Here is a 21,839-nt window from a genome sequence, read left to right on the forward strand (position 1 = left end):
TACGTTTTTTTTATTTTATTAGGGGGACAGTGTAAGGGGGTGTATATGTAGTGTTTTACTCTTTATTATGTGTAAGTGTAGTGTTTTTAGGGTACAGTCACACTGGCGGGTTTACAGTGAATTTACCGCTAGGAGTTTGCGCTGCGGTGAAAAATTTGCCACAGCCCATACTTGAAGCAGAAAACTTACTGTAAACCCGCCCGTGTGAATGTACCCTGTATGTTCACATGGGGGGGCAAACCTCCAGCTGTTTCAAAACTACAACTCCCAGCATGTACTGACAGACCGTGCATGCTGGGAGTTGTACTTTTGCAACAGCTGGAGACACACTGGTTGGAAAACCTTCAGTTAGGTTCTGTTACCTAACTCAGTATTTTCCAACCAGTGTGCCTTCAGCTGTTGCAAAACTTCAACTCCCAGCATGTACTGATCGCCGAAAGGCATGCTGGGAGATGTAGTTATGCAACAGCTGGAGGGATCGCAACCACAACTCCCAGCATGCAGAGACAGCTGTTTGCTGTTTAGGCTTGCTGGGAGTTGCAGTTTTGCAACATCTGGAGAGCTATAGTTTAGAGACCACTGCACAGTGGTCTCCAAACTGTGGACCTCCAGATGCTGCAAAACTACAACTCCCAGCATGCCCAGACAGCAAACTGCTGTCTCGGCATGCTGGGAGTTGTAGTTTTGCAAGATCTAGAGGTGCACAGTATAGAGATCACTTTGCAGTGGTCTCAAACTGTAGACCTCCAGCTGTTGCAAAACTGCAACTCCCAGCAAGCCTAAACAGCTCTCTGGGCATGCTGGAAGTTGTAGTTTTGTAACATCTGGAGGGTTACAGTTTAGAGACCACTATAGTGGTCTCAGACTGTAGCCCTCCAGATGTTGCTAAGTAACTCACCGGCTTCCGTCGGAACCAGGAAGCTGCGTCGCGGTCCTCTTCTTCCGCCGATCATTGCCCGCTGCCGCCGCTGATCGTCGCCCGCTGCCGTCGCCGATGGGTAAGTGGATCTTCGGCGCCGGTCCCTGTCGGTTTCCCCGTCCTGCCCCGCCTATTGTGGGTGGGCAGGACGGGGAAACCGAAAGTAAACCCCTCCGCCCCCGATCTGCTATTGGTGGTCGCGTCTAGACCACCAATAGCAGAGATAGGAGGGGTGGCAACCCTGCCACCTCACTCCTATCGCTACAGGGGGATCGTGGGTGTCTAGGACACCCGCAATCCCCCTTCTATTCCGGGTCACCATAGACCCGTATGACCCGGAATCGGCGCAAATCGCAAGTGTGAATTCACTTGCGATTTGCGCCGATCACCGACATGGGTTGGTCTAATGACCCCCCTGGGCATTTGCGCGGGGTGCCTGCTGATAAATATCAGCAGTCACCCCGGCGCGATCCCCGCCCCGGCGCGTGGCGGGGACCGAAATTCCCACGGGCGTACAGGTACGCCCTTGGTCCTTAAGTACCAGGGAGCAAAGGCGTACCTGTACGCCATTGGTCCTTAAGGGGTTAAAGGTGTACTCTGGTGGGAAACATTTTTTTTTTTTTTTTATCAACTGATGTCAGAAAGTTAAACAGATTTGTCAATTACTTCTATAAAAAAATTAAGTACTAGAAGTATTATCAGCTGCTGTATAGTACAGAGGAAGTTCTTTTCTTTTTTAAATTTCTTTTCTGTCTGTCCACGGTGCTCTCTGCTGACACCTCTGTCCATGCCAGGAACTGTCCAGAGCCAGAGAGGTTTGCCATGTGGAATTGTTCCTGCTCTGGACAGTTCCTGACATGGAAAGAGGTGTCAGCAGAGAGCACTGTGGTAAGACTGGAAAGAACAACTTCCTGTGGAGCATACAGCAGCTGATAAGTATTGGAAGTATTAAGATTTTTTAATAGAAGTCATTTACAACTTTCTGGCACCAGTTGATTTAAAAGAAAATAATTAAAAATGTTTTCCTCCGGAGTACCCCTTTAACTTGCCTAAACCAGATTCTCTTGGAGATGAGTGGTGCTAGACCTAATTTTGATGACTTGGTCACTCTAAAGAAACCTCATATTCTGCTTTTAAAAGCATTGTCCCACCTTGCTGTTTCAGTTTACCATCCAGCTCCTACCCGTCTGTGGCCGTAGGAGGAGGTCTGAATAAAAAGAAACAGCCAAAGCGGTGAAGTTGTACAATTTGCATAACTCCTATTGAATTTAAAGAAGGTTACGCAAACTGAATAATCCACTGAGCTACACTATTTATGTAACTGTAGGAGATGCATAAACATCGGCGCTTGGCCATTTGTTTATCTTCCCTGCTTTGACTGCTTACAGCTTTTCAGACCACCTCTTGCAGCCGCAGACAGGCAAGAGGAGCTGGCCGGAAAACTAAAACGCAGAGGTGGGACAACCCCATTAAGGCAGAGATTATACAGCGTTAAATGTGTGGAATGTCCGCGTGAAAAACATGTGTGGACAATCCATACACTTTAATAATCCGGCAGGTGCTAGGACCGCTCGGAAATGTGCTGTCGACAATGCATTTCCGAGTGAAATCCGCAAAAATAATAGACAAGTCTATTTTTGTGAAAATCTGAATCGGGAAATTCCACCATGTGAACAATTCAGCAGAATCTCATATAAAGCAAAATGTTCGTGTAAAATATTCCGGCGGAATTTCGCTAGGACACTCCACCGTATGAAAAACCCTGTTGGTTATTCCCATCCAAGGGTGCGTTCACATCTGCATATTTTCTGCTGCAAATTTGCAGAAGTCAATAGGCAGCAAAATCTGTAGAAGATCTATCTTCAGCAAAAAAAAAAATGTGTGAACGCACCCTTACTAGGATATGCCATTATTTTATGATTCATGAGTGGTTGACCTTTGGCATACCCACCAATCCTGAGAATGAAGGGGCCACACTGACACTGGTCACCCTTTGTACGAGGAACTGCAGCACAAATCCATTCAAATTAATAGGGTAGTCTATAGTTCCCTGCAAATCCGGAAAGCCTGACATACCAGTGTGCCTTTAATTAAAAACTGGAAAATAGAACAGAAAATGTCATGTCAGTACCCATAATTTAAAATAGAATGACATGAAACATTGTCTTTAGCTTAAAGACTCTCTCTGCTTAAAATCACAGAAAATAGGCCAAACTAGTTACAGGTACAAGGACAGGTAAAAATGTGCTCCCACCACTATGTAGACCGGCCTCAATGCTATACGAGGTCGCAAAGATGCAAAATACTTATGAATGACTACTCACACACCTACTATTTATTAAGGGTAGCTGCTTAGTATTAGAACTGCATATAGATAGGGCATACAAAGGGTTGTCCAGCAGAAAGATTTAAAGGAAAAAAGAAAATTAGCCTTTCTGTTTAAAAAAAAAAAAAAAAAAAAAAAAAAAAAAAAAAAAAGGAAAATGTAAACCTTTACACGCTCCCTCTGGTAACACTCTCCATGGTCTTTGGTGCTCTTCTCTTCAGAGTGCTGGGGGTCCATACTTCAATTGACACTTTTCAATAATAAAAATAAAACAAAATCTTCTTTAATGACCTTTTTAAGAATGTGCTGTTTTGTTTTCTGATTCTAGGTTTTAGGAGAACTGCTCTGAAACGGCATATTTGTGTTTGATAAACCTAACATTTTTACATTGCAATACTGTGTATTTTTTGCCTTACAGACAGGGAAGCTTGCGTTTGGGATTTGGAAGAGCGCCACCTACAGGAAAGACATCAACTCAGTAAGCAGCAGTTAAAGGACCAATATTTCTTACAGCGTCATGAGCTGCTCAGAAAGCATGACAAGGTACAGAACAAGCAGAGGCTTCCATAATAAAATTTCTAGATACAGCGTATCCCTCCCTGACTTATCACCTTGTAGTGACCTATTGTTGCTACATTTGTATCCCCCTGACAAACTATAAACCACTTTTCACTTTCAAATAATGCTGACTTTGCAGTGTTATCAAATTCCTGCAATTTATATGGAATATATATTAGACAATTTCAGATAACACCATACTTTTCTGGATCACTAGGTTAAAATGTAATATAAAGGTTTGTAAAAGTGTAGCTCTGTTCCTCTGCTACCACTGCCTGCTGTTCCCAGCTCTCTCTGCTTAAAATCACAGAAAATAGGCCAAACTAGTTACAGGTACAAGGACAGGTAAAAATGTGCTCCCACCACTATGTAGACTGGCCTCAATGCTATACGAGGTCGCAAAGGTGCAAAATACTTATGAATGACTACTCACACACCTACTATTTATTAAGGGTAGCTGCTTAGTATTAGAACTGCACATAGATAGGGCATACAAAGGGTGCCAGCTACATGATCACGTGTAGTGCAGCAGTACAGCCTATTAGTTAGGCCCATATTATTCAGAACCAGAAAGAGCGGTTAGCAGTAGGACCATGAGCATTTTATTTTCATGTCTCTCTACCAGTTGTACATTTTTTTCTGGGGCTGGACAACCCTTTTTTAAAGTTGAGCATTTGCTTGGATCAATAGGTAGCACCAGAGAGCTGAAGTCTTCCTTCCATAGAAGAGCTACTGTGCATACACAACCCTCGGACAAGCATGGCAATGCTTCTGGATTTAAAATGTACTTGTCATTTAAAAAAAAACTTCTGTCCCAAAGACATGCTGAGACCCCCACTGATCCGGTGAATAAATGGGGAGAAGGACATGGCGGTAGCGCTCTTCATTCTTCCACTCATATCAATCTCTGTCCTCTGAAGAATGCTACTGTGTGCACTTTTCCCAGTTCTCTCTCTTGATGGATCTGTCACAGCACTGAGACATGTAAAAAAAAAAGACATATTTTAAATGACAAGTCCACAAAAACATTTTAGAAGCACATAATCACATACAACCACTAGTTTATTTTGTCCACCACTGTTATTTATTCTGTATGTGTTGTGCATGTAGACTATAGTGTAATATAATTATATTTGTAAATTTTCAGGAGCAAGAGCAAATGCAACGATACAATCAGCGCATGATTGAGCAACTTCGATTACGACAGCAACAAGAAAGGGCACGCTTACCTAAAGTACAGAGAAGTGAAGGGAAGACACGCATGGCTATGTACAAAAAGAGTCTTCATATCAGCTCCTTTTCCAGTGCTTCTGAGCAGAGGGAGAAAATTAAGCAGGTAGATTAAACAAAGGAGGTTTGGAGTTTTTTTTTTCATTTTTTGGTACCAAACTCTGCATTTTATTAAACATATATTTGTATAATAACAACATGTATGATTTAAAGGGTGTGTATTGGCAGGGAGCTCACTTATCTAGATAAGACAGGAGAGAAGTAATATTTACACAGTTAAAGCTCTGTATGTGTGTTCCTTGGTCTGTGCTTTCTAGACACTGGAAAAATCCTGAGCTTTCTATCAATAGATTTCTATTCATTTTGGCTGCCACAAAGTGCACTCACTCTGCTTTAGTAACTATACAGCAAGTACAAGAAGGAATATGGCCACCCAAAGAGAAAGTTTACACATCAAAAATAGACAAAACATTAAAAAAAAAGCCCCCACTTGTGATTTCCTCAATCCTGTGATTGGTGTATTCTTCATTCCTCCTGCAATTGGGGACCATGTTGCTTTAAAAGATAGGGCCTCATGAGTGTCCTTTCTTGGATGGGTGTTTAATCTGTGCTGTCAAAATCTGTTTGCCTTTTGGGACTAAAAGGGGGCAGCTGCTCTGAACTTTACGCAGTGGGTATCACTTTATAATAAAAGATTAAAAAGCGGTATACTTATGGTGTAGTTCATATAGGTTAAATGATTGTGAATGCTAGAATCTCTTTTTCTTTCTCTGCACAATACTTATCCACTGTGTTATGTCTTGTGTTTTGCACATCCCTCAGGCACTGCACTAAAGAGGGAATTCCTGTGTCACACATTGCCCCCCTCAGGCTTTGCTGCCGGTAGAATTTAGTAACAGTTTTGCCTGGAGTGTCCTTTAAAGGGGTACTCTGGTGGGAAAACAATTTTTTTTTTCTTTCAAATAAACTAGTGCCAAAAAGTTAAACAGATTTGTAAATGACTTCTATTTAAAAATCTTAATCCTTCCAGTACTTATCAGCTACTGTATGCTCCACAGGAAGTTGTATTTCTTTCTGGAGTTCTTTTCAGTCTGACCACAGTGCTCTCTGCTGACACCTCTGTCTGTATCAGGAACTGTCCAGAGCAGGAGAGGTTTGCTATGGGGATTTGCTCCTGCTTTGGACAGTTCCTGACATGAACAGAGGTGTTCGCAGAGAGCACTGTGGTCCGACTGAAAAGAACTCCAGAAAGAAATACAACTTCCTCTGTAGTATACAGCAGCTGATAAGTACTAGAAGGATTAAGATTTTTAAATAGAAGTAATTTACAAATCTGTTTAACTTTCTGGCACCAGTTGAATTTGAAAAAAAATAATGTTTTCCACCGGAGTACCCCTTTAATGCAAATTGGTTTCCTATTTTTATTGTATATTCATTGGTGCACATTCACTTGGCTGTTTCTATATATCCCATTCACCTTGATGGAGAGTGGCCACATATTTGCATCACTAGGCATTCCTGTTTTTACAGTAATTTTTGGCATATCCATTTTCGGTTTCTGGAGCGATCATGGAGTCAAGTTCGCCATGCATCTTTTTGGGGAGTTTTCCTCCTTTCAGGAGATGTGTGACCACTTCCATCTCCCTCGGGGTGCCCAGTTTCGGTACTTCCAGTTGAGACATGCGGTGGAGGCGCAATTTGGCTCTCTGGATATGACTCCGGCATTTTCTGAGGTGGAGTTGCTTCTGGGGGCCACCGACCTCGCTAAACCCCTGACCCAGGCTTATGCTTTGTTGCAATTGGTAGGTCCTGATCCGTTTGGGTTAGCATTTGTGAAGTGGGTGGCGGATATCCCTGAGTTGACTGAAGATCACTGGCGAGAATTTACCAAAACGTTTTACCCTACGGTGGTCAGTGTGAGGGATTTGCTTATTCAGATGCGGCTGGTCCTCCGTTTATACTTCACTCCGGTTAACTTCTTATTGGAGTTTCCTCCTCAGATACTTGTTTCAGATGTAATGCAGATGTAGGTTCCCTCTTTCATGCAATGTGGAGCTGCCCTTGTGTGGAACCCTTCTGGAGCGAGGTGATGCAATTTATGGTGGATCACTTAGACTTCCCCTATGTGTTTTCCCCGGTTGTCTGTCTACTGGGGGTTATTAATGACTTGGCCACGGGCTCCCATAGGTGCCTTCTTGTTAGATTTCTATTGTTTTGTGCTCGGAAAGTATTGATAATGGCATGGAAGAATGCCTCTTCCCCCCCCCCCCCCCCCATTTTGAGATGGTTTAATTAATAAATATGTACCGTTGTATAGGATGTTGTATACTAGCCGTAAATGTCCCAAGAAATTTGATAGGGTCTGGATGTGGTGGGGGAGTCGGTGGTTCCCCCTGAGAGGGTTAGTTCTCCTAGTTACGTTGGCTGTCTGGACTGGGCTAAAAGTTGGGAAGAGTGCTCCGGGATTGTGTGTGTGTGTGTGTGAACGTCTGTTGTCTGTCTTCGTGTCTGCTGTGTGTTGTTGGCCGGCTGAGGTCTACCCGGAAGTGTTTTTTTGGCCCTGCAGTTATCACTCCCTTGTTAGGCTGTTTTGGTGGGTGGGTGGACTTTATGCTGGGCCACTTGTGACTGTAATATTTAGTTTTTTGATGTCTACAGTTGCATAAAAAGTTATAATAAATAAATAAAAAAAGAATGTAGCTAGCGATAAAAATATAAGATATCTGGGCAGGTTTTTATGTAAGTCCTGTTCCTTAAAGAAAAACTCAATCGGTTCACCCACACTAAACCCAATACACTGGGTTATCATGAGTCAGGAGGAGCATGGGTGAACAGGAGTTAGACGATGAGTCACTAACCAAAATCTGTTCTGTAGGTCCAGAGATATGTCTCCTATAAGATCCTTTTCTTTATTCCCTGGATCGAGCACAGGACATGGGGCTCCTCCGGCTTAATTTACATATGCATGATCTGTGTCTTCATGTCCTAGTGACTCCAGTCGCTGGTCACGTGAGCGCTCTGCTTTTTGCATGGAGTGCATGTGCCGGCTGAGCGCTCACGTGACCAGCGACAGAACATGCATATGTAAATCGAGCCAGTGCGATTCAGGAAATAAAGAGAGAATCTTATGGTGGACATACTGGTGATCCATCATCTGACTCCTGTTCACCACACTATAACCCAGTATATTGGGTTTAGTGTGGTTGAACAGGCTGACAGTTCTCCTTTAAAATTAAGTTTGAATGACATATAACATAAAAATGCTGTCATCCCAGAATCTGATTAGAAAAGGTCTTTCCTACAGTTCTCTCAGCAGGAAGAAAGGCGACAGAAGGCAGAGAGACTGCAGCTACAGCAAAAGCATGACCAACAGCTAATGGAGATGCAAGCCCAGTGTGACAGCAATGCCAGAGAGCTACAGCAGCTTCAGGTAAGGGCATCGCATCTGTTTAGAATACACAGATGTTCATGAAATGCACAAGCATGTATTAAAATGTTTTTCATTTTCTAGTAAACTTTATAAGCTCCATAAAGGTCCATTATTTAGATAACGGCCTAACTAGTATCCTTAAAATGTACTTGTCATTTGCAAACACATTTTATATAATGTAGAAAATAGCATATATATATTTGTTTTATAAATTGGTTAAAAATGGTTATATTTTGGGTGAAAAAAATGCTATTTTGTCCCTGTAGCTATTGCCTGTGAGTCTCGGCTAGGACAAAATACAGAAAGTATGGGGGAGAGTAGCAGGGCTCTGCACACTGAGGACAAGCAGGGCCCTGCTTGTCCTGCCCTTGTATTTTGCCGAGACACACAGGCAATAGCTGTAGGGACAAAACAGCCTTTTCTCGTTCGGCTCCATTGGGGGACACAGAGACCGTGGGTATATGCTTCTGCAACTAGGAGGTTGACACTAGGCAACAAAAAGAAATTCTGCCCCTCCCATCAGGATATACCCCGCCTACAGACTCTGAGCTATCAGTTTTAGCCTAGTGTCCGTAGGAGGCAGACACAGGTCTGGAGTTCTTTAGACCTGGTATTTTTACTTTCTCATTTTTTAGTTTAGGAATGTGTATACAGATTTTTCTCTATCGGCTCCATTGGGGGACACAGACCATGGGTGTATGTTACTGTCTCTAGGAGGTATGACACTATGGCAACAAAAAAGTCAGCTCCTCCCCGCCTCAAGGCCCTGAGTTAATCAGTTTTAGCTTAGTGTCTGAAGGAGGTGGACATGGTCTGGAATTCTCCAGACCAGGTCTTCTGTTTTATTATTTTCCTAGTTAGGGATGTGTTAGTTTTTTATTCCTTTTTCTTTTATGTTTTCAGGTGGGGACTCAGGAACTGCGGCTCACTGTTTCCCCATTGCGAGGGGGCACAGACATTGCATATATGCGCTGTTCACCCCCCCCCCACCCCCCCTCGCCAACAGTCAGCGCCTGGGTTGTACCTCATTGGTCCAGGTCCCCCTATTCCCTGCTCGCCTCGCTCGCACATGGTAGCTGGGCGTGATGCAGGTGACAGAAAGCTGACTGAAGACCTCACAGAAGACTCCATTAGGTAAGTTCTTCATACTGAGGTGAGTATATATCCAGAGCGGAGTTCTTTCTCCATTAGGTGCTGACTTGCAACCTCTGGAGACCCTCAGTTTTTGGCCCACCTTCCAGGGTGTATGGGGCTGGCCTGTGCTAGGGGCTTTATCTTTATTTCTGGGGCGAGCAGTGGCATATTTGGCTCATTTTATTCTTATATAAGCGTGTATGTGTGTGTTTTTTTACTATGTGGCTGACAGCCGCAGCGCTTACTATGCGGCTGACAGCCGCGGCGCTTATACTGTTCGGGCGCAAGTAGCGCCGACTTACTTTCGCTTTCTGCAGCAGTCTTCTGCCGTCGAATATGTGTCTCGCCTGCTCACCTCCCCGCGAGCGCATATGCGGCTGACATGTGCGCTTGGGGCAAGGAGCGGGCGCCATTACTATCTTCTTCTTCGGCATTTGGCGGCAGGGGCGCTATAGCTCCACCCACAGTGCCGCCAGAGCTTACCTGAGGCGCGAATCGCTCTCCAATCAGCGCCATGCGCGCGATTAGGTGACAAGGGCCAATCAGACAGTGCCCCTGCTCCAGGCATGCCCCTCTCTGGCTATTGGCTGTTTTTTTGTTCTCCCTCTCTATCTACACAGAGCGGAGTTCTCCTCACAGCAGCTGCTCTGGGGACACAGACTCCTCGGGGAGAGAATTCTTTTTTCATTAGGTCTGTACCAGAACTGTTCCTCCCTCTAAACAGACAACTGGAGCATTAGTTTGCCATTTTGTCTGTAAGAGCTGTAATTCCAAAATGACTGGTTCTGTTGAAGCCACTTGCTCTGCCTGCTCCACTGCTCCCCCAGACCCCCTGGTAACCCCGGATGCTCTAGCAGTCCCGGTGGATTCGGCCGCCCCTCCAGCCTGGGTTCTTCCCTATCCCAGTATATGGATGACTTGACTCAAGTCTCCCGTTCGGTGGCTGAGGCCTCCTGTGATGTGGTGCCCCCCTCGTGGGTCCCCCCCCCCCCCCCCGGTGTCATCTGGTCATAAACGTCGCTCCTCCAGAGGACGTTCCCAGAGTCACCGCTCTGCCTTGCCAGAGCCGCGTACCCGATCAGGGTCGCCCCCCTCCAGGGCTGCCTACACTCGTTCACATTCTCTGGTGAACTGGCGGATGAGGCTTCCGAATCGGCATCTGACTCAGAGGACCGCTCGGATACAGTTGAAAAGGTGAACTCATTGGTTGCAGCCATAAGAGACACCTTTCACTTAGAGGACCCAGGATCTTCAGACGGGTCTCCTGAAGTATCCTTTCATCGAGCTGAACCAGCACCTCAAATGTTCAGCTCTCACGCTGAATTTGACACCCTTCTGGAATCTGCCTGGAAACATCTGGACAAGAGGTTCCCGGGAATGAAGAAGGTTCAAGAGGACCTTGTCTCTAAAGTGGTTTCCCCTCCCTCAGTGGATCCACCAATTTCCTGCCTATCTAAGGCTACTACATTGCCGCTAGCAGACGCGGCTGCCTTCAAGGATCCGACGGACAAGAAGGGGGAATCCTTGGCGAAGTTTGCCTCTGAAGCAGCAGGCTCTTCTCTGCTACCTACCTTCGCCTCTGCATGGGTGTCCAAGGCCCTGTCGGTGTGGTACTCAAAACTCTGTCAGGGTATCCTAGCGGGATCCCCCCCAGAGGATCTGTCTGCTTTGGTTCTCCAATGCTCTAAAGCTGTGGACTTTCTGTGCACGACTTCCATGCAGTCAGCCCGTTCTACTGCCTTTGCTGTGGGTCACCTAGCGGCCCTCCACCGTTCCATGTGGCTTAAGGCGTGGGATGCGGAAGCAGCCTCCAAAAGGTCTCTCTCCGAGCTTCCTTTACTGGTACCCGTCTTTTTTGCAAGCGCCTTGACTACTTCCCAAAGGAAGTCCTCTTCCTTCCGGTCCTTTTGGACTTTTGGCCCCAATAAGAGGTCTGGGCAGGCGCCTTCGCGGGACAAGAAGGCTACATTGTTCCGGGCTCGCCATCTTGGAAGTCGGACACCAACCGTTCCGGCCGTTTTGCGGCCAAATCGGGCAACCGCAAACCCACTTCCGCATAAAGTGAAGCCCCCACCCGCAGATTTTTCTCGAGTGGGAGGTCGTCTTACTTTTTCGAGACATCTGGACCACACACATTCAGACATTCAGGACTCTTGGGTCAGGGACGTGGTGTCCAACAGATCTGAATGTTTTTTTTTCAGTCCCGGGCACCCCAGTGACCTTCTCTGGCGAAGCAGTTTCGGGAGGCCCTCCAGTCGCTGCTTCTCCAGGGAGTTATTGTCCCCGTTCCTCCAGGGGAATGTTTGCGGGGTTTCTATTCCAATCTTTTTGTGGTCCCCAAGAAGGGCGGTTCTGTTTGGCCAATCCTGGACCTCAAGTGTCTCAACCGTCGTCTTCTCATCCGCCACTTCCGAATGGAATCTCTCTATTCAGTAGTGGCATCCACGGAACAAGGGGAGTTTCTTTCTTCAGTGGACATCAAAGATCCCTACCTCCATGTTCCAATATTCCTGGCCATCAGCGGTACCTCCGCTTTGCAGTTCCGGAGGGGCATTTTCAATTTGTAGCCCTCCCCTTTGGTCTGGCCACTGCTCCTCGGGTCTTTACCAAGATCCTTGCGCCTGTGATAGCACTGTTGCGGTCGAGAGGAGTCTCAGTGATCCCTTACCTGGACGACCTTCTCATCAAGGCTCCCACCAGAGTCCAGACTCTGGAGAATGTGGTTCTCACTCTCCAGACCCTGGATCACTTCGGGCTGATGGTCAACCGGGACAAGTCTGTCCTCTCTCCCACCCAGTCTCTTATCTTCTTGGGACTTCAATTCAACATGGCCTTTGCCCGGATTTGCCTTCCGCCCAGGTCCCAGTTTCCATCCGCATTTGCATGGAAGTCTTGGGTCGGATGGTAGCGGCCTTGGAGGCCGTACCCTTTGCCCAGTTTCTTTATCGTCCCCTTCAGCTGGCGATTCTCTCTCGATGGGACAGATCTCCTCTGGCTCTTGATCTCAAGACTGCTCTCCCTCTTCGGATCCATCAGTTTCTGCACTGGTGGCTCCGCTCCCCCCTTCTTCAGGGGCGATCATTTCTTCCCCTCCACTGGCAGGTAGTTACAACAGATGCCAGTCTGTCGGGCTGGGGTGGTGTGTTCAGGGATTGGACGGCTCAAGGCCTCTGGTCTCCCCGTCTTCCGATAAACATCTTGGAACTGAGGGCTATTCTTCTTTGTCTTCTTCATTGGGAGTCCCTGTTCAGTCCCGCTCTGTCCGCGTCCAGTCGGACAACGCCACGGCCGTAGCTTACATCAATCGGCAAGGCGGCACTTGCAGCTCGGCAACCATGGCCGAGGTGACAAAGATTCTCCTCTGGGCGGAAAACAAGGTTCCGGCCATTTCGGCGATTCACATTCTGGGTGTGCTCAACTGGGAAGCGGACTTCCTCAGCCGGTTCTCCGCTGGCTCCGGCGAGTGGTCTCTAAATCCAGAGGTCTTCGCGCAGATCTGCGACCTCTGGGGGCATTCCAGACGTGGACCTTTTCGCGTCTCGGCACAATCGGAAGATTGTTCCATTTGTGTCAAAGTTCCGGGACCCCTGGTCCTAGCCGTGGACGCCCTATGGTTCCTTGGGCGGGGTTTACCCTGCCCTATCTGTTTCCTCCCCTTCCGCTCCTTCCCAGGGTTCTGAGGAAGCTCAAGGCGGAGGACGTTCCCGCCATACTGGTAGCTCCAGTTTGGCCCCGAAGGATCTGGTACGCCGACGTAGTCAGGCTCCTGGACGACACTCCGCTGCGCCTTCCACTTCTTCTGGACCTGCTGTCTCAGGGTCCTCTTTGCCACCCCGACTTACAGTCGCTGCATTGACGGCGTGGCTTTTGAGAGCCTGCGGTTTCTCTTCCCAAGTCATTTGCACCATGCTCAGGGCTCGTAAGCCCTCCTCGGCAAGAATTTACCACCGTACCTGGCAGTCTTATTTTAGTTGGTGTGAAGCTCAGGTCTTGTGTCCTGTTACTTTTTTGGTTTCCCGTCTTCTCTCTTTCTTGCAGTCGAGATTGGAACTGGGGTTGTCTCTCAGTTCCCTTAAGGGTCAGGTTTCGGCCCTTTCTATTATTTTCCAGCATCCTCTGGCTTCTAATTCTCATGTCCGGACCTTCCTTCAAGGAGTGGCACCTGCTGCCCCGCCGTATTGGTCCCCTTCTCCCTCGTGGGACTTAAATCTGGTTCTGGGAGTCCTCCAAGGTCCCCCTTTTGAACCCCTTAGGGAAGTGTCCTTGTGCCTTCTTTCCTGCAAAGTGGCATTTCTTATAGCGATCACCTCTATTCGGAGAGTGTCCGAATTGGCAGCTCTTTCCTGCCGTTCTCCGTTTCTGATGATTCACCAGGACAAGGTCGTTTTCCGGCCAGATCCTTCTTTTTTGCCTAAGAACGTTTTGGATTTTCATCTCAATGAGGACATCGTCCTTCCGTCCTTTTTGTTGCGCTCCTTCTCATCCCAAGGAGCGTTTACTCCACAATCTGGATGTGGTGTGGGCCGTTCAGTCCTACCTCTCTGTCACCGCTTCCTTTCGTCAGTGCAATTCCTTTTTCTTCCTTACGGAAGGTCGTTGCAAGGGACAACCTGCTTCCAAGGCCACCATTTCTCGGTGGATCCGGACTGCCATTTCGGAAGCCTATCGCTGTCGTGTGAAGATCCCTCCCTTCAGGGTTTTGGCTCATTCTACCCGTTCTGTTGGGGCATCTTGGGCTCTCCAGAACAAGGCCTCGGCCTTGCAGATCTGCAAGCGGCTACCTGGTCGTCTTTGCATACTTTCTCGAGGTTATACCGGGTTCATACCTTCGCATCGGCTGATTCTACTCTGGGCCGGAAGGCACTGCAGGCAGCGGTGGTTGAGCCGTCCGCCTAACCGGGTTTTCTTCTTCCCACCCAAGGGACGGCTTTGGTACGTCCCATGGTCTGTGTCCCCCAATGGAGCCGGTAGAGAAAAGGAGATTTTTTTAATACTTACCGTAAAATCTCTTTGTCGAAGGATCCATTGGGGGACACAGCTCCCGCCCTTTTGGGTTTCTCTTTGGTTCTCTGTCCGAGGGTGTGTTCAGTTATATTTTTTCTGGTTCTCGGACAGTTCGTTTTTTCTGTCGGTCCTCTCCTATTGCTCTGGAACTAAAAGTGATTAGCTCAGGGCCTGGAGGCGGGTATATCCTGCTGGGAGGAGCCGACTTTTTTGTTGCCATAGTGTCATACCTGCTAGAGACAAAAGCATACACCCATGGTCTGTGTCCCCCAATGGATCCTTCGAGAAAGAGATTTTACGGTAAGTATTAAAAAATCTCCTTTTTCCCTCCCTTGTTAGGTGGGGGTTCAGGAGCATATCGCTCACTGTTCCCCCATTTGCGAAGAAGAGGCACAGGCATAGAGTTATGCACTTTCAACACCTTCTCACCACCGGCCAGCACCTGGGGTTGTACCTTGGGTCCTGGTCCCTCTACCTTCCCTGCTTGTCTCGCTGTCTCAGCCCGGCATGATGCAGTTGCTTAATAGCTGGCTGAAGACTTCGGTAGGTAAGTTTTCCAGGGACAGGTTGAGTATTTTCCCCCATCTCATCCCCCCCCCTTCCCCCTCTCTTTCCTGGGGCCTTTCATTGGGGTTATCAACCTCTGGAGTCCCCCTGTTTTGTGCCCACTCCTCCAAACCTCATGTTCCAAGGACCGGTTTTCCCCTGCTCGGCCATCCTGAAGTCTGGGGGGCTTTGTCAGTTTCTGGAGCCAGCTCTCTTTATCCAGGCACATTTTTCAGAGCCCCACAGTCCGCAGTTGCTCTTGTATAAGCGAGTGGTGCGCTGGCCACCGCTACATTCAATCTATGCGCCCCTTCCTGTCTGCTGCGCTGCACGTGCTCGGCCGGCAGTTTCCTTTAACTTTCGTCCGCCTCCACGTGTGAGGCGACTGGCGTGCAGAGGGTCACTGATTCAGGCCGCGGGTGCAGCCTAATCGTGGTGTTTAGCTCCGCCCACTGCCCGACGGCCAGGCATATCAGCGGGGATCCCACACCCTTCTCACCACGTCCTATTACCTTTCAGCACACGCACTGGGGGGTCACTAACCTGCAGGGGTCATTTCTGGGTGCCTCCCTCCTCTCCTCCAATGAGGGACAGGCTGGATCTGGCTCTGCCCCTCTCTCTCTCTCTCCTGGACAGAGTGCTCCTCACACTACAGCCTGCTTCTTCTCTCCATCTGAGGAACACAGAAATGGGGTGAGACTGCTCCATTTTCTTTTTACCATCTTCCTTTTTGTTTGCACCTATGTTAGAACCCAGACACCCCAAAATTAAAATGCCTCTAAGGTTCTACTGAACCCACCTTTCCTGCCTGCACCATTGTGTGCCCCGATCCTCCTGGTCCTTCCTCCCAGGATGTCCCGCTGGAGCGTACGGGCTCTTCCAGGGCCCCTTCGAAAGATTTGTCGGATCTTGCTTTTCAACTCTCTAATGCTGGAGACTAATTGTGCTCTGCTTCCTTGCAGTCTGCCCATTGTACGGCTTTTGCCACAGGTAACCTGGTGGCGATTCGTCGCTTCATGTGGCTCAAGGCCTGGGATGCCGATGCTGCTTCCAAGAAGTCTCTTACTGAGCTTCCTTTCTCTTGGACCCGACTCTTTGGAAAATGAGATTATCTCTGAGGCTACTGGCGGTAAGAGCTCATTATTACCGTAGAACAAGTCTCGCCGTACCGATCCCTGCAGGAAGTCAACCTCCTTTCGGTCTTTTGGTTCGGGTCGGGCATTCAGACCAGCGCCCTCACAGGATAAGAAGGCTCCTTCCTTCAAGGCTCGCCCCTCCTGGAAGTCTGATAACCGTTCGGGCTGTTTTGTGACCAAGTCGGGCACCCGTAAGCCTCCCTCTGCCTGAAGGGACTCTCCCAGCCGGAAATTCTTTTCAGGTGGAAGGTCGTTTGTCCCTGTTCCAGGACGTTTGGATTGCCCATGTGCAGGACTCTTGGGTCCGAGATGTCGTTTCCAAGGGGCCACTTTTTTCGATCCTGCCCTCCTCGCTCTCCTTCCTTGGCGGTGGCTTTTCGGGTCACGCTTCGGACCCTTCTCAATCAGGGAGTGATCATCCCAGTTCCTCCCAAGGAGCGTTTTTCATGGTTCTATTCAAACCTGTTCGTCCGTCCCCAAGAAAGGGGGTTCCGTCTGTCCAATCCTGGATCTGAAACTCCTCAACAGTCATCTACTCTTATGTCATTTCTTTATGGAGTCACTCCTTTCTGTGGTGGCATCCCTGGATCAAGGGGAGTTACTTTCCTTGGTGGATAGCAGAGACACTTACCTTCACATCCCAATTTTTCTGGTGCATCAGAGCCATCTCTGCTTTGCCGTTTCGGAGGACCATTTTCAGTTTGTGGCCCTTCCTTTTGGCCTGGCCTGGTGATCGCTATCCTGTGAGCCCGGGGTGTGTCCATGATCCCCTTACCTTGACGACCTTCTGGTCAAGGCTCCAACCAGGGACCAGAATCAGGGGAGTCTCCTCACTCTTCAGACCTTGTCCTGATTGATCACCCAGCTGAAACGGGAAAAGTACAACCTCATTCCAACCCAGTCTCTGATCTTCTTGGGACTCCAGTTCGACACAGCGGCCGTCTGGGTTCGGATCCCGCAGGGCGAGTGCTGTGCTCTGTGAACAGAAGTTCATCTTCTCTGTCGTCCTTTTCCAGTTTCCATTCGTTTCTGCATGGAAGTCCTGGGTCAGATGGTGGTGGCCATGGAGGCTGTTCCCTTCTGCAAGTTTCATTGTCGACCTCTTCAACTTTCTCTTCTGTCCCGGTGGGACAAGTCTCTGCTATCCCTTGATCGCAGGATTATTCTTCCCCCCCAGGACTCGGCAGTCCCTCCTGTGGTGGCTTCAGTCTCCTCTTCTTCGACAGGGGCGATCTTTCCTGCCCCTCCACTGGCAGGTCATCACGACTGATGCCAGTCTCAGCGGTTGGGGGGGGGGGGGGGAGTTTTCAGGGATCGGACAGTCCAGGGCCGTTGGGCCGAGCTCTTCTCCCCATTAACATCCTTGAGCTTCGGACCTTCTCCATTGGGAGCACCTTCATCCCATTCATGTCCAGTCAGACAACTCCACAGCTGTGGCATATGTCAATCCCCTGGGTGGCACTCGCAGCCCTGCAGCGATGGCCGAGGTCTCCAGGATCCTGCTCTGGACGGAACTCAGAGTTCCCTCCATCTCGGCGATTCTCATCCCGGGAGTGGGCATTTGGAAGGCGGAATTCTTCAGTCGCTCCTCTGCCGACCCCAGCGAGTGGTCTCTTCATCCAGAGGTGTTTGTGGAGATCTGCAACCTCTGGGGCACTCAGGACGTGGACCTCTTCGTGTCTCGCCACAACCAGAAAGTTCTTCACTTCATCGCGAAATCCCAAGATCCTCTGGCCCTAGCCGTAGACACCTTAGTGATCCCCTGGTCGCACTTCGTCCTCGCCTATCTCTTCCCTCCTTTTCCTCTCCCTCCCAGGGTCCTGAGGAAAATCAAAGCGGAGGGCATCCCCACCATTCTCGTGGCACGCCGACGTTAGCCTAGTGGCCGACATACCACTGTGCCTCCCAGTTCGTCCTGACCTACTCTCAGGGTCCCCTTTGCCACCCCAATTTACTGTCGCTGTATTTGACAGCGTGGCAGTTTAAACCGCGGTTCTAAGGGCCAGGGGGTTCTCTCCAGTTGTTTTCTCCCTTCCACGCCTTCTTTCCGTTTTGCAGTCTGGGCTGGAACAACTGTTGGCTCTCAGTTCCCTTTAAGGGTCAGGTGTCTGCTCGCTCCATTCTCTTTCAGCGCCCCCTGGCATCCGACCCTCACATCCGCACTTTTCTGCAGGGTGTAGCTCATACGGCTCCACCGTACAGATCCCTTACTCCTCCGTGGGATCTGAATCTGGTTTTCAGTGCTTTGCAGGGTACTCCCTTTGAACCTCTCTGGGACGTTTCTCTTCAATTCCTTTCCTGGAGGGTGGCCTTCCTCATTGCGGTCATTTCCATTAGGAGAGTTTCGAAGTTGGTGGCTCTCTTCTGCCATTCCCCCTACCTGGTCTTGCACCAGGGCAAAGTTGTTTTCAGTCTGGTCCCATCCTTTTTGCCTAAAGTGGTCTCCGCCTTTCACCTAAATGAGGATATCTTCCTCTTGTCCTCTTGCCTAGCTCCGTCCAATCCCAGGGAATGGTTGCTTCATGGTCTTGATGTGGTACGGGCCATTTGGATTTACCTTTTTGGTCACTTCATCCTTTCGTCAGTGTAACTCTTTCTTTGTGCTTACGGAGGGTCATTGTAAGGGATTTCCTGCTTCGAAGGCGACCATTTCGCGGTGGATCCGTTCTCCCATCTCGGAAGCTTACCGCCTCAAAGGGAAGACTCCACCTTTCCGGGTCTCGGCTCATTCCACTCGTTCCGTCGGGGCCTCCTGGGCTCTCTGCAACAGGGCTTTGGCCTTGCAAGTCTGTAAGGCGGCAACCTGGTCGTCCTTGCACACTTTTACTAAATTTTACCAGGAGCACTCTTTTGCGTCCGCTGACGCTGGCTTGGGTCGCAAGGTTTTGCAGGCGGCTGTGGCCCAGCCTTCCACCTGAGTTTCTTGGGTTCTCTCCCTCCCCGGGGACTGCTTTGGTATGTCCCACAGTCTCTGTGTCCCCGAATGGAGTCGAACGAGAAAAGTAGACTTTTATGCTTACCATAAAATCTTTCTCGTAGGATCCATTGGGGGACGCAGCACCCACCCATTTGTTCTGGTGTCGTTGGTTCCGAGGGTTAGTTTGGTTATTTTTTTTTGTCTGTGGTTTCCTCGGACAGTTGCTGTTTTTTTTTTTTTTCCTGTCAGTCCTCTCCTACTGCTTTGGGACTAAACTGATAGCTCAGAGTCTGTAGACAGGGTATATCCTGCTGGGAGGGGCCGACTTTCTTTTTGTTGCCTAGTGTCAGCCTCCTAGTGGCAGCAGCAAATACCCACTGTCTCTGTGTCCCCCATTGGATCCTCTGAGAAAGATTTTACGGTAAGCATAAAAATCTACTTTTTTCACCCAGTAATATAGACATTTTTTAACCAATGTATAGTACAAATTTACATATAATGTTACTATCAACATTATATAAAAAGCTTTTGCAGATGACAGTGCCTATTTAAGGCTGTGGTCCAGGACAGTGTTTCTCAACCAGTGGGCCTCTTGCAAAGGCTAAAGTCTTTCCAGGCATGCCGGGAGTTGTAGTTTTGCAACAGATGGAGGCACAATGGTTGAGAAACACTTGTCTAGGTCAAGTAATAAATAAATCTAATATGAATAATGTATTGGCTATGAGTAAAATATGCCAAAGTATAGCATCTGTCACAGATGCCTTAAAAACTGCAGCAATATCACTCTCCATTTATAGACAACACTCTATAGCTAAAAAGTTAAAGATAGTGAAAAGGTGGACATTCACACATATATTTGACACCTTTTTTTTCTCTGGTTCGTTCTGGTTGTGTATATAGTGAAAGGCTTCCTTGTATTGATCAAAATCTGTTATTTGATCTTTTTTATGCTTTGGCCTATTTCTAGAATGAGAAGTGTCACCTTTTGGTGGAGCACGAGACCCAGAAACTAAAGGCTTTGGATGAGTCCCACATACAGATGCTAAGAGAATGGAGGGAAAAGTTACGACCACGCAAGAAGGTGAGAATAAATCATTTTAAATTGTGACATGTCAACTTTTTTATTTAATGACAGGCACAGAGTTTTGATTGGCTGAGACCCCCACATTCATTATAATTGATCAGGGAGAAGCTTCTCATAGCATGCTTCACTGAAAGTCTTATAATATATCTACTTATAAAGTAAAGATTTATGTTATTTGGGAAAAAAAGTCCTGATCATTCAGTGAGAACAAGATAAAAGTGAAATGGCAAAAAATTGATGATTGATTTGTATCAAAATGGAAATTAGAGGAGGGTAAAAAGGTAAAGCATGAAGTGGTTGACTAAAAATACATACATTTGTGGTATGTAGAACACATGTAGAAAAAGGTTGCTGCCATGGTTTTCTATGTTCCTTTTTTGCTGTTATTCATGGGCAGGGTTTGTTTTAATTTTTTATAATAGGACCATCCCTTTAAGGACAGTTTTGCAGCATGTTTCTCAAGGAATACCACCAACATTCACAAATTTTATTCACATTTATTTAAAATGAGAATGTTTATAGTGATTAGGCTTTTACAAAAAATTAGTTGTCACATTTCTCAGTTTATGCAAGAGACCCCTGAACATGCTTTGTTGTCTCAAGTACAAATTAAATTTATTTTGTTATCCTCTTTAATCGCAAGTGAATTGTTTATTCACTAAAGCCTCTGACTGCCTGGACACACTGAGAGTTGTAGTTTTGTAACAGCTGGCAAGTCACAGTTTGGGGAACACTGCACCAAAGTATTCCTATAGAGTAAATGTATGGCATTATAGATTTGCTGTATACTACCGCCACCTAGTGGAAACATATAATAATGCATTAGTATCCTAAATGAATAAACCAAATACAGGATTTCACTCGAGTTAATGTCATTCAAGGATTGAATTGAAATACCTATGAAAGCCTTACATATAATTCTGGTGCTATATGGTGACTTTCATAGTTGTATCACCAAGATTATCACCAGATCAAAGGTTATCAAGGTTGATTGGAAGCAAAATATTCCATGAAGAAAAAAGACAATAATTGATCCTAAACGGATATACTTGTATTCATCACTGCTCCTTAAAACAAATATGACTCAAAATTCTACCTCTAAAAATCCTTAGTTTACCAGCAGGGCAGAGACTACTTTAAATTTATTTATTTTTTTTACAAAAACATAACGGGAGATATCTTCCTATCCTTTACTACCATTAGTAATTCTGACACCTAGACCCTAGAAACTGTAGGTTCAAATTAGGGATCGACCGATATTGATTTTTTTAGGGCCGATACCGATAATCTGAACTTTCAGGCCGATAGCTGATAACTTATTCCGATATTCCGGTATAAGTTATCGGCTATTTCTCTCTTTTCTTTATAATCGGTCGATCCCTAGTTCAAATGCATTTTCCCCATTTATTTACAAGGTTTATCTGGAAAATAGAAAAATTGTCTGCTCCTACTAGTTTATAACTCCCAATTCACTTCTGCCGACTAGTGTGGAATAAACACTCCCATTTTATGGGAGAAGATTAGAGACGGTCGCCAACCCCGAAGAATGACGTCA

General features: G+C 47.3%; 1 protein-coding gene across 2 annotated transcripts in view; it reads left to right on the plus strand.

The window, feature by feature from the left end:
* The window catches only part of STK10 (serine/threonine kinase 10), a 124,114-nt gene that overhangs the window by 100,247 nt on the left and 2,028 nt on the right, over positions 1–21,839 (plus strand). For both annotated transcript variants that reach the window (XM_056574824.1, XM_056574823.1), the window contains exons 15-18: positions 3,664–3,788; positions 4,951–5,139; positions 8,338–8,463; positions 20,168–20,281. In XM_056574824.1, the coding sequence (XP_056430799.1) occupies positions 3,664–3,788; positions 4,951–5,139; positions 8,338–8,463; positions 20,168–20,281 (554 nt within the window). The remainder of the gene's footprint in view (positions 1–3,663; positions 3,789–4,950; positions 5,140–8,337; positions 8,464–20,167; positions 20,282–21,839) is intronic.

This window comes from Hyla sarda, chromosome 4 (assembly GCF_029499605.1).
Source record: "Hyla sarda isolate aHylSar1 chromosome 4, aHylSar1.hap1, whole genome shotgun sequence".
NCBI lineage: Eukaryota > Metazoa > Chordata > Amphibia > Anura > Hylidae > Hyla > Hyla sarda.